Genomic DNA, 20,801 nt, shown 5'->3' on the forward strand with positions numbered 1-20,801 from the left:
GGAACAACAGAGAAGTGATACAAAACAATATTTACAGGTAACCTTATCCACAGCAAATTATCACAATATGTCAAATAGTATCATTCAACCTGATCGAAAGCTTTTTTTTGTATTGGATAGCTTTCCCAATTTTAAATGGAAAACAATAATGCAAGTTAAATTCATTTATTTTATTTCCTTTAAATCAGATACAAAAAGATTTTGTTTAAAAAGTTGCTTAAATAGGCACTCAAGACAAAATCTCAATATATTTCCTAATCAGTAATAATTCAAAATTTAGTGTTTTGAGGGTAGGGGAAAAACACACACACAAAGTGAGTTTAGGTGTGGATATTCAATATGTTCAGTCAGTGAAAAATGGACATTCTCATACATGATCACCGAATTCAGCTATGTGAAGAAACACTTGATAAGATGAGTGAGTGGTAAGATGCTCACAAGATAATTATGGATGGGGAAGGCAATTCAGCTCATTTTAGTTGATCCCGAAGTTCCCAATTTTCAACATCCAATAGTTCTTAAAAGATTCCAGAATTTTTCCCTCCACTACTCTTCCTGGAACTTTATTCCATATGTTAATTTGTGCCTCCCAATTAAAACAGTACTGGTGTAGTAGCAAGTGAAGCTTTCTCATAGGGAGAACAGATAAAACAAGTGGAGAAATTAGACAAAAAACTCTTCTGAAGGGGTTTATGCTACAGTACAGTTCCATAGGCACTAGCAGCCTTCCGTAATTTGACTGCGGCTATTTATTACGTGTGAGCCTAAATAGTGAGCATCAACAGGCTATGGGAGTCAGCACTGCAGCCAAGACTGGTGTGTGGCTTTTGGGTAAGGACAGTACAAGTATTGCCCTGAAGACATCACTGACTAACAGGAGCAGGAGCCCTGGCTGATTTCCCCCCTCCCTGACCAAGGGACACTAAGGTCCGTTGCACCACTGCTACACTGGATGAGATAAGCTGACTCAGCACACACCAAAAGTTGAACCTGGAACGTTTTTGGTCCGTATGGTTCAGCACCACTATGCAGTGCATTTATTCCAGAGTCAACATGATCTTCAACAGCAGTATGTGGATGTATGATTTTTTTATTTTTTCCATTTATAAGATTCCAGAAATGAGAGTTAACTCTTTTTTTCAGGTTGGGGAAAAACAAAACAGCTTAATTGAAGTTTGCTAGAGGATAACATTGGTTCCAATTCGGGCAAACTTTAATTGGCTTGCTGGTCCTTATCTAAATCTCCAGAAATTGAGTCTTGTATGCTTCATATATACTAAAGCGAGATTTCTTCAACACTTTGGAGTAAAAATATTTTACTCATTATTTTCTATTAAAGCCTTTTGCAACTGCTGAGGAATGAAACATTTATTTAGTTTATTATAAGTGCAACAGCAATTGTAGATTTTTGGAACTTACTATTTTGAATTCCATATATTTCATCAATCAGTCCTTCATAGGTCAGTTGTGTTGCTAGGGGTGTTAACAAGTCAACGTTACGATCAAGTAATAGGAGTTTATCAAAGACAGGTAAAATCTGGTTCTGACTTCCAGCAAATTCTCGTTTCATTCTTAGCATCATATTTGCCACAAGCTGGGGAGAAAAGGGCAGGGTTAAAATTACGAACCCGACTGTCATGAATCAAATCCTTTGTATTACACCTCCACTCCATGAGAGAATCCCCAAAATATTGAAACCCTCTACACCAGATTTGTCTCCTAAATGACAACAAAGAAAAGGTAAGAGAGGCCTGGGAACAGAGCCAATGGCAATAAAGATAAAGAAACAGGACTTCATAAGTACAGGACTTCTGCAGCAGAATGGGCGAGCTCAAGATAACAGACTGACCATAGCATAATCTTGGGAGCTTGAGGGAGGAGATGCCTGCAGAATGGACATTACTGCATTCTGGGAAGGAGTTTAGAAAACCATAAAGAGCATGACAGGCCTCACAGTCTCTGCAAAGTCAATCCTAAGCTTACTGGTGAGTGAACTTTTCGCAAGGAACACCAAGATGCATCTCCCACTGCTGTGAAGCACAGTGCCTTCCATAGTAGATGAGCAAGGATTAGATCATCCATTCACTCTGCCAGAGCACTAACATAGATAACGCTTGTTCATCTACTTTGTAAGATCAATGTTCTGCGCCAGAAGTTTGAGATGGAAAATAGCACAATGCTTCACTCCTATGGAAGAATGGTCCTGTTTACTGATTCAAACTTACATATTAAAATACTGTGCTTAATTAAAATTAAAAGGAAAATATTAAAGTATATTTTTGACATTCTTATCTGCTTATAAACACTGCCATCCTCAAATCTTATTCTCAGCATTGAAGAACATAAAGCTCACAAGCAAGGTGGAAAAAGTTTGAACATACCCGCGCACATTCACCTTTCCCAAATATCTGTGGGATTGTTCCATACAAAGCTTGCAGAGTCATCAGTCCTTTGGCAACATGGAATAGAACGGTCTGATCATTCTCTAGATAACACTCCTATTTGCAAATACAACAAAACTTGAAATTTCTTTCTCTAAAGCAAGGTCCTGAACAGTAAATCAGATCAGCTATTTGTACATATTAAAAGCACCCATTTGATCCACTGGACCTCCTGGAAATATTACAAACTTGATTTTTTAATGTTAGAAGCAAGCAATTGCCGCCACTTGTCCTCTAATATTAATTATAAAATGTCAACATATAGTATGCATAGCAACTTGTAAAGACCACTTTAAATGATCAAAATATATATCAAAAGTCTAAGGCCATGTGATTTTAACACTGGACTCCAAAGAACAGTATGCTTTGAACTATAATTGTGATCAATGCTCAAACATTCTTGTTTTAATTGTCTGACTTTTATTAATACTCAGGACAGCAGTAAAAACTGGCAGGATCCATTCTGATCTGCAAGAGTACAACTCTTGACAACACATCAGAATAATATTAGTAGCAGCCAGGAAGAAATCTGTGGCAGATGTTGAATCAGAGCACCACAACTGTCCACATAGCTCACGCACAGATGTGGTGCGCATTTCTGTTCATCTAGCATCACAGCAGTTCTTGGAATATTATCTAAAGAGGAGGTCCTGTAGCAATGTGCACTAACTGTAGCCAGTGTTTAGGATTCTTCTCCTCTTCTCCAAAAAAAAAAGTCTTCTTTCCTTCCTCTTTTTAAAGTAGTGACTCATAATGGGAATAGTTCTATAGGCACCAACAGTCTTCTGATATCTCAGTCATGACTATTTATTCATGTCTGAGTGTGTACAGAGTTTTGGCAGGTTAGTTAATCGGCTGTATTGCCTTTCTATTTCTAACAATCAAAGAGAGAGTTACTTTGGAGCCATTAGAAAGTTCACCAATGCTCAGAAAGCAGCTTTGAATACACTCAGGTGTGCCTTTGTCACTTTGGCCCCTTGCACTGTTAAAAATATACAGCCAATAATGATGTATTTGATTGCACAAATACAATCTGCTCGTCCAGCAGCAGTAGAAAGTAGGTCAAAGCTATAGTGAAAACTGAGGAGGGAAATGCCACGAAGGAAACAATAAATTGTACAAACTGGAAGCCTTGGGATGAATATGAAACATTTAAAAGAACAAATTACTTATTTAATTGCTGCAAGAATCCAGTGCAAACTCAGTGAAAAAGAACTGCCACTGTGACCAAACAATACCGTGCTTATATTTCTACTTTATTCAAATTACATTATCTCCTCACTTTTACATTTAATTTTGTGCATCAGGCTCTAGTGCCAAACTTTGTAGGAATGGGGATCTCAACTGAACACACGAGCCCTGACCATTGATCAGAATATATAGAACCACACCCAATGCGATCAGAGGCCATTCAGAATGCTCTGTGGAAAATATAACTGATTGATCCAGTCACGTAAGCAAATACAGAAAGCCTAAATTGCAACCAAGTTCATTTCAAGAGATACATTTATCTGATACATAAAGTAAATTTGAGACTTTGAAATGGAAATGAGATAATCAGTTACCCGAAATGCACTTTCAGCTTCCATGGACATCAGGTCACTATCAAATGGGATTAAATCCAAGCTGTACTCGTCTATGTGGGTGATGTTGACCAATAGTCCTTGTTCTTTTAGTCGCTGTTCACAAAGGAGACTTCGACGCGGCAGGAACAGGATATGGAAATCTCTGTGAGGACCATGAAGTCTGTCTTCACTATAATAAAAAAAATTTAAATTAATTTATCTAGGTAATGATTTACACTGTTCATGCGCAGACTGTACTGAATTTCAAGTCCCATTTCTACCACTCTGGTTTCACATTCTTATTCTCCTGTTGCAAGTGATGCTAGTTATCTGACTAGTGATTGATTATATCTAGAGAACTTTTGTCCAGTATAAAACCATAAAGAGTGGGGAAAGACTGTGCATGCAACAGGACATGTACATGCACAAACAGCCTGCTTGTGCACATAAACTTAATGTTAGTTGTAAACATATGTGCACAAATGTTTCAAAATACAGCAACTGAAAACCAGCTTTTTACTCTCTGGTTGTTCTTTACAATTATTGAGTGACCACCCTAAAAACTTGACTCTCCAGTTAAAAACCAAAAGACGGTCATTCAATTACAGCAGCATCTGCAACAACAGTTTAACCATTTTTATACCATCTACTTAAACTAGAACAAGTTGGTTATTTTCCAGGTGGAATTAGAAAAGTTCATGTGCCAGTAGGTAAAACACTTGACAATGAAGTGTTCACACTGATGACGGAAACAGAAAAGCACAATACAAAAGACAAATGTTACCAGAACATTTGAACAATTTCAAAAAAGATTTAAAAAATATCTTTTCTTTTTAATGTGACATCTCCTTCAAAGGTGTACAATTCTTTGACTGAAAAGGCAGCCAGGATACATGCTCCCGGATCTTTATCTATGCCATTACATAATCAAGTGCCTTGACTGGAATGGTTGGCTTATAGAGGGAACTGTTACCCCAAATGATGGGAAAACAACCATAACAGCATAAACGTATGTCCTTGGCTGCAGATTAGAGCACCAATCCAGGGCCAGAGTATCCATTTTAACACCTTACGTCAAAAGGACACGGAAAACAAGTTGAAAAATGACAAATTAAATTTTTTTAAATCAGCAATCTGATTTAAAAGCGAAAAGTACCAACCAACGAATATTATCAGCGATGATGTCCATTAGTTCCAGTCTAGGCCTCACAAAGAAAATTATGTTTTTGACATCAGCTGCAGGTAAACGACCTTCCTTCAGTGTAAACATTTTATCCACTTCATGTTCCTGAAGGATTATAAAACATTACTATTACTGTAAGTGTCATGACTCTGAGATTTAAGAGAAAAACTATAAAGTTCATGGAAAAACAGGCTTATTTGCAGGATTTTACAAATGATTTTGCTCATCAAATGCAGATATTATTTTAAAAATTCTAGATATTTGTTAGAAAGGAGAAATATCACACTCTTAACTACATTGGCCAGAATTTTACACCCCGCCAAAGAGCAGGAGGTAAGCGCAAACTCAAACTGGAGCGGAAGGCTCAGGGGTCCCTTCCACCAGCAAACAACCCGCCAGCCCCAGGCCAATCAACGCCCTTAAGTGGCCACTTAAGGACCTCCACCCGCCGCCACGGGGATTTTACCCGTGGCTGGTTGGACGGACTAGGCTCAGAGAGAAGCCGCCTGACAAAAGCGGGTGGCTTTCTGACAGCCTGGGGCGGGGAGGCCCTCATGATCAGGCACCCTGTGCCCGACGGAGGGCCACCCCCACTGCCTCAACCACCCCCAATCAATTAAAGCCCTGTGGACTGCAAAATGCAGTCCGGATCCCCAGGCCAGGCGGAGGCGAGCTCGTCACTGACTTTTCAATCAGTGCATGGCTCCCATTCGCCGAGGGAAAAATTCTGGCCATTATTGCAATTACACAAAAATATTTACTAGCATTGTTGTCTACAAGAAAAGCATACAACAGTTTGTTTATGCATTATTTTACAGAACTTCAAATTTTGCTTCAAAATGGGTTTCAGGCAACGTTCAACATTAAGTTACTCCAAATTGTCTGAGACTGCAGTTCTATAGAAATACATTTTACCTATATAAACAAAAGGTATTAAATGAAAAAACAGGTTAGTTTCCAATCCTGGTTCCAAGCATCTCATAACCAATTACTTCTATAAAGAACATGCATATTTGGAACAGGATGCATTGAGAAGATCAACATTACACATTAGGAGACTGATATTTATTAGAATAAAACAGAGCAGTGTTGGCCATTTGAAGTGTCCAACTCTTAGGAAACAGCCTTTTACCTTTAACAGTGAATACTGTGCAATTAATCCAAATGGTCCAGTAAGATACTCATCCCAAACAATTGCCTGTGTGAGAAAAACAGTTATTTATATGCCAGGAATTCACAAAGATCTGGAATCAAACAGTTCTTTACCTGCACTTGCTGCAGGAAAAATCAATAATCAGCCAACAGTAACCCAAAAAGCAAAGACTACAGATTTTCAAATTTATGCTCAGTCTTATTTTGTTTTTAAAACGAATTCTTGGGGTATGGACATCGCTGCCAAGGTATTGTCCATGCCTAGTTACCTTGCTACCTTGCTATGTGGCTTGAAAGAACTGGGTGTCTTTCTAGACCACTTCAAAGGGCAGTTAAGAGTCAACTACATTGGTGTGGTACTGGAATAATATATGGGCCAGATCAGGTTAGGGCAGCACGTTTCCTTCCCTGAAGGACATCAGTGAACCAGCTGGCTTTAAAAGTTTCTGAAAGGTACACTTCTGAAATCGAGATAAAAATTGAGTTGTTGTATGTCTCTGGCTACCACAACATCTGATATATGCATTCAAAGTACTGACCAACAGTCATGTCCAAGCAAAAAACTGTCAAATAAGGTGACTCTCACAAAACAACTATTTCTATCACGTCATTCCACAGCTTAAAACATAACAAGCATGAGGATACACAACTGCATATGAACAAAATATCAGAATACCATAGTCCCATGTTCCAACTTAGCTCACTAGCAAGAGAATTTGTAAGATTGAGACACCACCTAATATGCAATTATCTTAAGCAGTAGGCAATTCATGCAATACCTTAGCTCCGAGAGAAAAAAATTCTATAACTCATCTGAAGGTCACTGCTATTTTCTGAACTCTTTTGAAAATAAGTCGAATTTACAGTTGCAAAAAAAGGTAACAGATTGGACAAAAAGTGGTATCATACTATATTTGTAGCTACTGAAAAGAACTAAACCAACAGGGAGCTCTGATATTCAAAAAAATAATAATCAATGATTGGAAATAAATAGAATTTTATGAAAAACAAGCAGCGCCTGGAAGGAAAACACACAATATTTTAAAACTTCTAACTTTCCCCTCACTTCAAGCAAAACTCTAAGGCATCATTAGGCTTAGGAAGCCAATAGTACTATATTCAAAATTAACCAGACACTACACATTAGGTGACTTAAAAAAAAATACACAATAAAGCTATCACCCGTGTAGATATAGCAAGATATAAATTAGGGTAGAATTGTTGACAGAATTATACCTACTCTGAATTAATGCAAATGTGACTAAGTTAATAACAAGATAAGCCCTAGCAACATAAATAAACCTAATAAGTGCATTGCAGCAAGCTAAGTACAAGGAATCAGTCTCAATTGCACCTTTAACATAGTAAAGATCCCAAGGTATTTCATAGAAGCAAAAACCAGACACCAAGCAGTAGCTTTGCCATTACCTCCATTCAATCCGCAAGCCTGAGCTTCCAGTCATTTGCCATCTTAATTCTCCCACTCAAACCGCTGTCCTCAGCCTCCTACACAGTTTCAATTAAGTTCAAGTGCGAGGAACAGCACCTCAACTTTCCATTAGCCACTTTACAATCTTCTAAACTCAACATCTGAGTTCACCAAATTCACATCATAAGCACTTCTCCCATTTTTTGAGACAGCAAATGATTCTGCCCTTGCCATTTAAAACTCGTTTAGACCGTATTTTAGTTACTTGTCCCACCATCACCCCTTCTGCCTTCCACCCTGCCACAGACCTTCTCCTCTGTTCTCTCCTCCCCTCCCACATCCAAGATTAAAACCTGTTACATCTGTAACATTTTCCAGTTCCGACAAAAGTCCACCTAGCATAATTGTCAACTTTCACTCTCTCCACAAATACTTCCAGGGTGGGGGAAATGGAACAACTCTCAGATTGCAGGGCCAAAATAGCTAACAGTTTTACCAGATGGTAAATCAGGAAAGAAGCAAGCAAAGACACTGGATTAAGTGACTGAAGTTTTGAAAAGGTGCAGACAGAAGTAACCATAATTTTTGGAGGGAGTCAGCAGGGGAGGGGTCTTGGTTTTTATACTACACCCCAATCTCAGAAAAATATTCAACTTTCAGTTTTTGTTAAAAATGCATGGAATGCAAGTGTATTTACCAAACACCTTTAGATACAGGCACACTTTAGCAAGCTCACTCACCCAATAAGCCATGTTTATACAAACCTTTTAGTGGGGTGCAGAAGGGTAAAAATTTAATTCAGTCTCAACAATGCTATTGAAATTAATTTCTTGAACTGGGAAAGTGTAAAAAAAAAAATCAGGACTCTGGTAAAATCAATAACCCTTCACAAGTGAGAACAACTGAGCCTTAATAAAAATTAAGTCCTATTGTCCCTAAAAGCAGAGTAATTGTTTAGTTTAGTATCCCCATAATCAAAGAGGACAGTTATCAAGTTTACAGGGATCAATAAAAAAGGCTCACCCTGCCCCTGATGCTGGCACCAACTTTCTAGGGAAAAATATGTATAAAAATATTAATGCGAGTACAAAAGCAGTGAAGTTATGCTGAACCTTTATAAAACTCTGATTAGGCCACGAGAGTATTGTGCCCAGTTCTGCTCACCACACTCTAGGAAGGACGCGAGGGTCCTTGAGAGGGTGCAGAACAGATTTACCAGAATGGTTCCAGGGATGACAGATTTTAGCTACAAGGTTAGGTTCGAGAAACTGGGATTCTTCTTCTTGCAGCAAAAGCAGATTAAGGGGAGATTTGATAGAGGTGCAAACGATTATGACAGGTAAACAACAACAAAAAAAGAACTGTTCCCATTAACTAAATGGAACAAGGAGTAGGGGGACACAGATTTAAGGTTTTGTGTAAGAGGTGGAGAGATGGGAGGAAGAATTTTTAAAAAACAGTGAGTGGTAATAACACGGAACATGTTGCCCAAGAGGGCAGCAGAAGCAGAGACAATGAATGATTTCAAAAGGAAACTGGATGGGCACTGGAGAGAAATAAACTTGCAGGACTATAGGGATAGAACAGCAGAATGGGGCTGACTGAACTGCTCCACAAAGAACCAGCATAGACCCTTGATGAGCCAAATGGCCACCTTCAGTGCCATAATGATTGTGAATGCCCTTCATGCTGACACCATGTCCAGGGATTAATAAGGAAAGGACTGCCCTAGCGCTTCAGCCCCAAGCAGCACAGACATTTTCGGTAAGATTCAAGCCCGAACCGCGGTAAGGCCCACTCCTCCCGACTGCCCGCTCCGGACCTTGCTGCCTTCACATTTATCCAGAAACTCGCGCAGCTCCTTGCGGGCCGCCTCCCGCAGGTTGTTCAGAATCACCCTCCCGTAGCTCAGGTGCGCCGCCATTTTCAGCGTGGTCATGTGACGCGGCGGGCACCGCCCCACGTGACCCGATCTGGCCATCAGGGGGCGCACGCGAAGCCACCTGAACTCAGCAAGAGAGAACAGGAGCTGCTGCTTTTACACTGGGCACCAATTGACAATTAACCTGTTCTGTAATACACATGGAATGCATTTAAAGGACGAGGCCAATCGTATTCCTAGTGTAAATCATAAAATGGTCACAGCGCAAAGGGAGGCCATTCGGCCGGGCGCGTCCATGCCAGCTCTTTGCAAGAACTCATCTCGTTCTACTCCCCTACCATTTCCCCGTAGTCCTGTAAATCTTTTTTTCTTCAGATAATTATCCAATTCTCTTTTGAAAGCCGCAATTAAATCTGTCTCCACCACACTGTCAGGCAGTGCATTCCAGATGCTAACCACTCACTGCGTGAAAACAATTTTTTTCCTCCTGTTGCTTCTTTTAAATCAGCGTCCTCTGGTTCTGGATCTTTCAGCCAATGGGAACAGTTTCTCCCCATCTGCTCTGTCCAGATTGCTCAGGATTTTGAACACCTCCCTCTTAATCTTCTTCTCCAAGGAGAACAGACTCAGTTTCTCCAGTCCACGAAGTTCCTCATCCCTAGAACCATTTTTGTGCATCTTTTCTGTGCCCTCTCTAGTGCCATCACATCCTTTCAAAAGCATGGTGCCCAGAACTGAACACAATACTCCAGTTGAGGCCAAACCAGAGTTTTATACAGGTTTATCATAATTTCCTTGTTTTAGTACTCTATGGCCCTATTTATAAAGCACAGGAACCCATATGCTTTATTAACTGCTTTCTCAACCTGCCCTGCAACCTTCAATGATTTGTGCACATATACCCCCAAATCCCTCTGCTCCTGCAACCCCTTTCAAATTTTTTTAAAAATTCATTTCATGGGATGTGCACATGGCTGGCCAGGCCAGTATTTATTGCCCATCCCTAATTGCCCATGAGAAGGTGGTGGTGAGCTGCCTTCTTGAACCTGTCATGCAGACTCCCACCTGCCAAGAATGAGATATATTAATTTTGTCATATGAACATTGATTTTAAACTGTTGTTGGAGAAAGGAAATGACTTGTTAAACAGATCAGCCTTGGCTGGGAAAAACATTTACATACTAACAGACAGTGCTTGTGGAGACAAAGGACCATTTCCTGACACATTCAACCCACAATGGACTTTGATCACCAGACATTGAAGGTGAGGACGCTCACATTCCAGGATGACAGCTAAGATGGCCGAATCCAGTTGTGGTCAAACCAGCTAGTCACATGACTAACCTGCTGGGCAGTCTGCATTTTCTTGAATTGTACAGACAGTTTGAGAGAGAGATTGTTTGCTCCTGGACTGTAAAGACCTCTCCTGACTGGCTCGCCACAACCTCTCCTGTCTGCTCCCATCTCTTTCTCACAAGCCTCTGGACCCACTGAGGACACGTGAACCTCGAGAGAGAGAGAAAAGTCTCCTACATGGAACAAGGTTGAAGAAGAATACTGGACCCCAAAGAAAAGCAAGACCTACCTACAATCAAGGACTCTACAGCGAGCTTGAAGAACAGTAACCAAAACCATCTTCAGATATTGCCTCAAACTTTTCCACTTTATTTCTTCTGCCTTTTTCTGTCTCTATCTGCATGTGTGTATCGCATATGCATGCTAGCAATGGGCACATCGTGTATCCTTAGGCGTTAACTGAATTAGAGTTTAAGTTTAATAAGGTTCAACCTTTCCTCTTTAAACCTAAGAAAAACTGTTATAATTAATAATTCACCTGAATTCAACTGAATTAATAATAATTATAATTCAGCCTTATAATTGGAAAGTAGTGAAGAAGGATTCACTAAGGGGGAGCTAAAGAAACGGTGAATTTTAAATAAAACCCTATTACGGTAAGGTCAGGTGAAGGCTGAGAGGGAACCCTAGACCCCTTTCATACCTGGTCGTAACAAGCCACTGCAGTTCATGTGGGGTAGGTATCCACAGTGCTATTAGGAAGGGAGTTCCAGGATTTTGACCCAGCGACAGTGAAGGAACAGTGATATAGTTCCAAGTCAGGATGTTGTGTGGCTTGGAGGGGAACTTGCAGATGGTGGTGTTCCCACGCATCTCCTCCCTTGTCCTTCTAGGTGGTAGAGGTCGCGGGTTTGGAAGGTGCTGCCTGAGTATCCTTCGCAGCGTTGCTGAAGTGCATTTGTAGATGGTACACACTGCTGCTACTGTGCGTCAGTGGTGAAGGGAGTGAATGTTTGTGGATGGGGTACCAATCAAGCGGGCTGCTTTGTCTTGGATGGTGTCGAGCTTCTTGAGCGTTGTTGGAGCTGCACCCGTCCAGGCAAGTGGAGTGTATTCTATCACACTCCTGACTTGTGCCTTGTAGATGGTGGACAGGCTTTGGGGAGTCAGGCGGTGAGTTACTCGCCACAGGATTCCTAGCCTCTGACCTGCTCTTGTTGCCACAGTATTTATATGGCTACTCCAGTTCAGTTTCTGGTCAATGGTAGCCCCGAGGATGTTGATAGTGGGGGATTCAGCAATGGTAATGCCATTGAATGTGAAGGGGAGATGGTTGGATTCTCTCTTGTTGGAGATGGTCATTGCCTGGGACTTGTGTGATGCGAATGTTATTTGCCACTTATCAGTCCAAGCCTGAATATTGTCCAGGTCTTGCTGCATTTCTACATGGACTGTTTCAGTATCTGAGGAGTCACGAATGGTGCTGAACATTGTGTAATCATCAGCGAGTATCCCCACTTCTGACCTTATGATTGAAAGAAGGTAGGTAGAATTGTACCCTTTAATTTATATTGCCTTTCTTCGTTCTTCCTACTAAAATGAATCACTTCACATTTTACTGTATTAAATTTCATTTGACACTTGTCTGTTGTTATGAATGCCGGACTTTGTAATATACTTATGTTTTAAACACTGTGATCTTTAATGCAATGTAGAAAAGATTTGGAGGAGACATATGACCTCCCACCAATTCTGCACAGAGACAAGACACAGGTCTTGGTTACCATGAACACAAGGAACCTAGATCAAAGACCCTTTTGAAAGCACAGTACAAGGTTGTAACACTAAAGGACAATGGATTTTGCTCTTCCAGATTCTCAGATTGTAAACAGGGAGCCAGGGTCTCTAAAAATGCAAATTCAAGTTGCATTCTCTAACACCTGGAAACAAAGGAAAGCCCGGGTAGTTTTGCTATGGTCTGACATATGGGGCTGGATTTTATTGAAGTCCTGAGGTCGGGATCTGTGGCCAGGGGATGGGGGGGCCAGAAGATTGCACCGACAGCAGCCCACCACGGAGTCCGAAACCAGGAGTGCCAGGACCGATCTTCCTGCCGGCGGCAAGGCTCTGTGGCGGTCCCCCAACATTGGGCGACAGGACTTCTCATAAGTAAGCGAAGAACATAAATAAATTGACATAAAAGTCACACCGATTTTACCTGCTGCCCGGGATCTTCCAAGCGGTGGTCGGCACTCACGTGCTTTCACTTTCCCGTCCAGGGAAAGCTGGTACCACTGATGTGGGGAAGGGGGGGTACTTAGGATTTTCAGTGTTGTTGGGGGTGGGGGATGGGGTCAAATGTGCATTAATAGTGTAGGGGAGGGGGAAGGGGTGACCTCTACACTTTGAACTGTTTGGGTGGGGGTGAGGGGTAGGGGGGGAAAGGTCAAGTCTTGCATGTAAGTCTTTTGGGTTGGGCAACTATTATCTGTTGGTGCTATCAGTGGGAGGGAAGGGGAGATTTTTTTATTGCTGTGTACTGGGGCTATGATTTTAAATATTTAAATGTAGCAGCAGGTCAGGCTGCCCTTTAAAAATGACACCAGCACCTGCGCACAGGCAGCTGACGCCGTTGCCAGTGTCGCAGAGCCCGCCCCCACCATGTAATTGTGAGGGGGGGGGGGGGTCGGGATGGGCGGTAGCCAGACTGATGTATTATCTTGGGTTGCCGCATGGTAGATTGCGATGGCATGGCGGCACATGCGGGCCCATGGGCCCAATTCAGCCCATGGACTCTGAAGATCGTAAAAAGCAGAATGTTTCGGTAGGGAAAGCTTTGGGGGTGTACTTATCTGTGTCAGATGAACACTCAAGGGGCTATGACAGAGTAAAGACTGCTGTTCTCAATGCTTATGAATTGGTACCAGAAGCTTACAGACAAAAATTCAGGAGCTTAAAAAACAGGAACAAACATATATGGAATTTGCTCGAGAGAAGGAAATGATGTTTGATCAGTGGTATAGATCAATGAAGATTGAGCAAGACTTTGAGAGCCTTAGGGAAGTAGTCCTAATGGAGGAATTTAAAAATAGTGTCCCTTCAGGAATAAAGTCCAACCTAGAAGAACATAGAGTTGGTAAAATAAGGAATGCCGCAGCAATGACGGATGATTACAAATTGACCCACAAAAGTAGTAATTACAGGCCCCAGTTTGGAATGTTTCAGAGAAGTTGGAGAGACAAGAGATTTGAGAAGGAAAAGACCTCTAGTTTTAGTGAGAGAAACAGTAAAGGAGAGGATACAAACAATCCAGAGTAGTATGAAAGACTAGGGTTATGTCAAAGGACCAACATGTTATTTTTGTAATAAAAGAGGGCAGATAAAATTAGAATGCTGCAAGTTAAAAGGCAAACTGGTAGCTGTGGTAAATTTACAGAAAGCCTGTCCTAAAAAGGATGCCATAATAGGAGGCACAGCTGACAAACCAGTGGCCTTGGCGATTGTGAATAATGAGCAGAGGTAATAAAAACAAGAAATGCTGGAACCACTCAGCAGGTCTGGCAGCATCTGTGAAAAGAGAAGCAGAGTTAACGTTTCGGGTCAGTGACCCTTCTTCGGAACTGAGCAGAGTGTTCTCCCCCATGTACTGATGAATTAAATCAGGTCCCTGAAAGTTATAGAAGTTTTATGTTCAAGAGTAAGGTGTCCCCATATCCATCTGGTGAGGCAGACAAATTGATTGTTCTGCTTAAAGATACAGGGTGAAGGATGTGAATTTTCCCCCAAGTAGTTGAATTAATGTGAAAGTCCTAGTGCAGGTTCAAAACTGCCAATGTTATATGAGCAAGCCTTATATCCAGAATTAAAAGGCTGAATTTTGTTGAGCTCTTGATGTCGGGATCTGTGGCGGTGGGGGGGGGGGGGGGGGGCGGGGGCAGGTGCAGAAGATCGTACCGGTAGTGGCCAACCACAGAGCCCGCTGCCAATAGTGCTGGGCCTGATCTTCCCAATGGGGGTGAGGCTCCATGGCACCCGCCCCCCCTGCTGCTTGGCGACGGGACCCAACTTTAAATAATTAAATAACGAGCATGAATACTTTTAAATGCAATTCCCTGCAATCTTATTGGCTGCCCACGATCTTGTGTGCGGCGGCTAGCACTCACACATCTTTATTTCCCAGCCCACGGAAAGCTGCCACCATGGAGGTGGGGAAGGGGGGCACTTAGGATTTTTAGTGTAGTGGGGGTGGTACAAGGTCCATTCAGCATGTGTAGTGTGTGGGGGGTGGGGGGTGACCTCTGGACTTTGAACAGTTGTGGAGTGAGGGGGTGGGGGGAGAGGTCAAGTCATCAATGTAAGTGTTTTTGGGGGCAGAGGGCAACTATTTTATGTAAATGTTTTTTGGGGGTAAGGGGCAACATTTTATTTGCAGTGTACTGGGGGCATGGGTTTAAATATTCCAATTTTGTGGCAGGTCTGGCAGCCCTTTAAAAATGGCACCAGCGCCTGTGCAAACGCAGCTGACACCGTTGCTGGCAACGCAGAGCCCGCCCCCTTGTCTGCAGGTTTGCTTACCATGTCGGGGTTAGACCTGAGAGAACGGAGTGCCTCAATTTCAGAGGGGGACAGGTTAGAGTGAGTGAGGGGGCAGAGAAATTGAGATGAACAATGTCTCGCCGACAGTTTCCAATGAAGAGATCAAGAGCGGGTAAGAGGCCAGGGGGAGGGGTCCAGGTAGAGGGAGAATGCTGGAGGCAGGTGAATGGGTCTGCTGGTCGGGGGGAGGACTCCTGGTCAAAGAGTGAGCCCAGAGGCAGAGGCAACGGAAGAAGAGCTCAACGTCATGCCGAGCACGAAATTCATTGAAGTGGGGGCGTAAGGGGATAAAACTGAGACCTTTGCTGAGTACAGAATGCTCAGCATCAGAGAGGGGGAGGTCACAGGGTATATTGAATACACGGCAAGGGGTCAGATCAGAAGGGGTGGGGTCAGAGGGAAGTGAAGCGGAAGGAGGATCTGGAGGGGCATTAGTCCCCATCAGCTGCTGGAGCTTGCGTTCCTTAACACCTGAAAGGAAGAAAAAAAGTTTTTTGTTAATGCGTCGGATGAGACGAAAGATGAAATGAAACTGCGGAGTAGAACAGCTTTGAGATAAGGTGTAAGGAGTGCTGCTGGAGAGAAAGGTCCAGTGTGTGCATGTGGCGGCGCATAGCACTGAGTGTGGATTTCAGGATGCGGCGAGAGTAGCAGTCCGAGGAACGTTGTATTTCTCGGAGATACCTGTGATCCTGGGTGGTTTCAAAGCATGATGGGTGAAACTGCAGTTGGAATCCACGTGGAATAAGTCGGAGTCGGAGACAGTCACTGAGGAAGGAGATAAAAACAAGAAATGCTGGAATCACTCAGCAGGTCTGGCAGCATCTGTGGAAAGAGAAGCAGAGTTAACGTTTCGGGTCAGTGACCCTTCTTCGGAACTGACAAATATTAGAAAAGTCACAGATTATAAGCAAGTGAGGTGGGGGTGGGGCAAGAGATAACAAAGGAGAAGGTGTAGATTGGACCAGGCCACATAGCTGACCAAAAGGTCATGGAGAAAAGGCAAACAATATGTTAATGGAGTGTTGAAAGACAAAGCATTAGTACAGATTAGGTGTAAATACACTGAATATTGAACAGCAGCAAGTGCAAACCTGAAAAAAAAACAGTCGGTAAAAACAGTGGGTAAGCAAACTGAACAAACTAAGATGAAATGAAATAAATGCAAAAAAAATTGTAAAAAATGTAAAAAAGAATGTAAAAAAAAGGAAGAAAAAATAACTAAAAATGAAAGTAAAATGGGGGGCTGTCATGCTCTGAAATTATTGAACTCAATGTTCAGTCCGGCAGGCTGTAGTGTGCCTAATCGGTAGATGAGATGCTGTTCCTTGAGCTTGCGTTGATGTTCACTGGAACACTGCAGCAATCCCAGGACAGAGATGTGAGCATGAGAGCAGGGGGGAGTGTTGAAATGGCAAGCAACCGGAAGCTCAGGGTCCTGCTTGCGGACTGAGCGGGGATGTTCCGCAAAGCGGTCACCCAGTCTGCGCTTGGTCTCCCCAATGTAGAGGAGACCACACTGTGAGCAGCGAATACAGTATACTACATTGAAAGAAGTACAAGTAAATCGCTGCTTCACCTGAAAGGAGTGTTTGGGGCCTGGGATAGTGAGGAGAGAGGAGGTAAATGGGCAGGTATTACACCTCCTGCGATTGCAGGGGAAGGTGCCCTGGGATGGGGACGAGGTGGTGGGGGTAATGGAGGAGTGGACCAGGGTGTCGCGGAGGGAACGATCCCTTCGGAATGCTGACAGGGGAAGGGAGGGGAAGATGCGACTGGTAGTGGCATCACGCTGGAGGTGGCGAAAATGGCGGAGGATGATCCTTTGGATATGGAGGCTGGTGGGATGAAAAGTGAGGACAAGGGAAACCCTGTCACGGTTCTGGGAGGGAGGGGAAGGGGTGAGGGTAGAGGTGCGGGGAATGGGTCGGACACGGTTGAGGGCCCTGTCAACCACAGTGGGGGGAAATCCTCGGTTGAGGAAAAAGGAGGTCATATCAGAAGCACCGTCATGGAAGGTAGCATCATCAGAGCAGATGCGTCGGAGACGGAGAAACTGGGAGAATGGAATGGAGTCCTTACAGGAGGTAGGGTGTGAAGAAGTGTAGTCGAGGTAGCTGTGGGAGTCGGTGGGCTTATAATGGATGTTGGTAGACAACCTATCCCCAGAGATGGAGACAGAGAAGTCGAGGAAGGGAAGGGAAGTGTCAGAGATGGACCATGTAAAGGTGAGAGAAGGGTGGAAATTGGAAGCAAAGTTGATAAAGTTTTCTAGTTCGGGGCGGGAGCAGGAAACGGCACCGATACAGTCATCAATGTACCGGAAAAAGAGTTGGGGGAGGGGGCCTGAGCAGGACTGGAACAAAGAATGCTCGACATATCACACAAAAAGACAGGCATAACTAGGACCCATGCGGGTACCCATAGCGACACCTTTTACTTGAAGGAAGTGCGTGGAGTTGAAGGAGAAGTTGTTCAATGTGAGAACAAGTTCAGCTAGGCAGAGGAGGGTGGTGGTGGATGGGGACTGGCTGGGCCTCTGTTCAAGGAAGAAGCGGAGAGCCCTCAAACCATCCTGGTGGGGGATGGAGGTGTAGAGCGATTGGACGTCCATAGTGAAGAGGAGGCGGTTGGGACCAGGAAACTGGAAATTGTCAAAATGACGTAGGGCGTCAGAAGAGTCACGGATGTAGGTGGGAAGAGACTGGACCAGCGGAGAAAAGATAGAGTCTAGATAGGAAGAAATAAGTTCAGTGGGGCAGGAGCAGGCTGACACAATGGGTCTGCCGGGACAGTCCCGTTTGTGGATTTTGGGAAGGAGGTAGAAGCGGGCTGACCGGGGTTGTGGGACTATGAGGTTGGAAGCTGTAGAGGGAAGATCTCCAGAGGAGATGAGGTCAGTGACAGTCCTTTGGACGGTGGCTTGATGTTCGGTGGTGGGGTCATGGTCCAGAGGGAGGTAGGAAGAGGTGTCTGTGAGTTGGCATTGAGCTTCTGCAAGGTAGAGGTTGGTACGCCAGACAACAACAGCACCACCCTTGTCTGCAGGTTTGATGACCATGTCGGGGTTAGACACTGAGGAAGGAGATGTGGCTGTGAAAATGAGTTTTGGTAGCTACCTTATCAAACACCAGGAGGGAAACAGAAAGCAATGAAGGTGAACAAGGTAAAAGAGACAAACGAAAATCCCGTCGGAGAGAAGAGCAGAACTTCTTCAATGTAGGCATTCCTGGAAGAGAAGTGGCAGTGAATTAAACACCAAAATAAAAGCAAAATACTGCGGATGCTGGAAATCTGAAATAAAAACAAGAAATGCTGGAACCACTCAGCAGGTCTGGCAGCATCTGTGGAAAGAGAAGCAGAGTTAACGTTTCGGGTCAGTTCCGATGAAGGGTCACTGACCCGAAACATTAACTCTGCTTCTCTTTCCACAGATGCTGCCAGACCTGCTGAATGGTTCCAGCATTTCTTGTTTTTATTATAATGATTCACCGCGCGCTAGATCATGGCGGCATGGTGGCACATGGCCCACGCGTGAGGGCCGCAATTTTTTTCGCCCGCCACCACTCACAGTGGCGGGAATGTAAAATCCAGCCCAAAGACATCCTCATAGCTTGACATGATAACTTGGAAGTTAATTGTGGCCACAAATGAAGTTTCAGTTTTCCCAAGTTAACAAGTTAGTTAACTGTAATAAGTAATAATTTAAACTTAATTCAGACAAATACTTATTAACTACACACAGAGCGGAATAACATACGATTTTTAAAGAAAAGGTAAATTATTTTTCTTGTTCTTTAGGCGCCCTTCCAAATGACTAATAAAACTGGAAAAAAAACTAAGAAAAAGTTAGTTTTTACAGTTGCATAAAAACGTCAACATTCTTATTGCAAAGAGTTAAAAACAGCACTGCAACCTTGCAGCCCTTATAGCAGAAAGTTGGATTTCTGCCAGAAAGGCTTCAAGGCTGAAGTTTATCTCTCACAAAACAGACTGTTCAGTGCCTTTTCACAGTCGCAAAACTAACTTTTAAATAAAAAATAAAACACTACACCAGCAGCTTTAATTTAAAATGTAATTTCAGTTTTTATATCCCATTTCTGGGTTCACAATCTTAAATTAAATGAACACATAAAACAATCACATTCACAGCTTCTTAATTCCAAACAACGTAGAAATATTGATCCCTGTCATGGGTTATGAATTCAAAGTGCCAAAATCTGTGTTAAATTCCTATTCCAAAACCCAAGGAACACACGCAGCTTCAACTGATTCACACCCAAAACATGATTCAAGTTTCACACAAAAGATATAAATAAGGAGGACAAGTAAACAACCTTACACCTCCAAGGTCAACAGCCAGACTACAAAGAGTTAATTTTTTTTAGCTCTGCAGAAAAGAGCACAAGCATGCAGAGATAAGACATTTGCAGAAGCTTCCAACATTCATTTTTTTCTCACAGCAGTTTTGACTTTCACTTTGGGCGTTTCAACTTATTTTCTTTTTCTCTTGGCCATTTTCCCTAACCCAGAATTTTCTTTTATTTCTGAACTGTCTCTGGTATACCATGAGCCAAACAGTTTTAAGCAAACCAGGGCGGCATATAGCACCTTGCACATTCTTAACAATGGCTTTCATTACAACAGCAACAGGAATTGATGTGCCTTCGAGGGTGCTGGGGGGCGGTCCCTTGTCTCAAACATTTCTGCCCATTCACGCTATCGAGCGTAATGGCTAACCTCCTCCTCGTCAGATACGTAAACCTCTGGGTCGTTCTGCCGTACACTGGGGAGCTTGTGACGGCAGCGACCATTGCTGGCTGTCCAAATAACTTTCCTTTTAGATCATAAATTATCAGCTCACATTGAGAGTGATCTGCCTCTCGGTGGCACTGTTTAATGTATTCTCTAAGGGTACCCCTGCCGTCTCCCAAGTTCCTCCTGCTTTAGCTATTTCGCTTTCAACAGCTACTGTTCCAGTAGCACTAGAATAGCTCTGCTGTCGCAGCATACATGCTGTCTGAACGGCATCTCTTTCTGGGTCGTGAATCCAGAGCTGCAAACTCCACACCTCCTGTGTTTTGTTTCTTTAAGGCCTCTAACTCCTGAGCATTCTGCTCTCTTTTTCTAGCAGCTGTTTTAACTCCTCAATCTCTTTTGTCTTTCTCGTCGTCTTCCAAGGCACAAAAATATGTGCCGGATGCCAGAAGGTCTCTTGCCTTTTGTAAGCACTGAATGACGAGGTTGGATATTTTGT

The 20,801-nt window shown here is 43.0% G+C and overlaps 1 protein-coding gene across 2 annotated transcripts in view; it reads right to left on the bottom strand.

Annotated features, from left to right (window-relative positions):
* Nucleotides 1-9,714, bottom strand: part of vps33a (VPS33A core subunit of CORVET and HOPS complexes) — a 29,455-nt gene extending 19,741 nt beyond the window's left edge. The window contains exons 1-6 of one of the 2 annotated variants that reach the window (XM_068055037.1): nucleotides 9,593-9,714; nucleotides 6,322-6,387; nucleotides 5,167-5,294; nucleotides 4,007-4,196; nucleotides 2,382-2,498; nucleotides 1,420-1,594 (exon numbers count right to left, since the gene is read on the bottom strand). In XM_068055037.1, the coding sequence (XP_067911138.1) occupies nucleotides 1,420-1,594; nucleotides 2,382-2,498; nucleotides 4,007-4,196; nucleotides 5,167-5,294; nucleotides 6,322-6,387; nucleotides 9,593-9,709 (793 nt within the window). In that variant the 5' untranslated portion in view covers nucleotides 9,710-9,714. The remainder of the gene's footprint in view (nucleotides 1-1,419; nucleotides 1,595-2,381; nucleotides 2,499-4,006; nucleotides 4,197-5,166; nucleotides 5,295-6,321; nucleotides 6,388-9,592) is intronic. The other variant, XM_068055038.1, reaches the window with a different exon arrangement.
* Between the last annotated feature and the right edge of the window lie 11,087 nt (nucleotides 9,715-20,801).

The sequence above is a fragment of the Heterodontus francisci genome, chromosome 23 (genome assembly GCF_036365525.1).
Source record: "Heterodontus francisci isolate sHetFra1 chromosome 23, sHetFra1.hap1, whole genome shotgun sequence".
In the NCBI taxonomy this organism is placed as follows: domain Eukaryota; kingdom Metazoa; phylum Chordata; class Chondrichthyes; order Heterodontiformes; family Heterodontidae; genus Heterodontus; species Heterodontus francisci.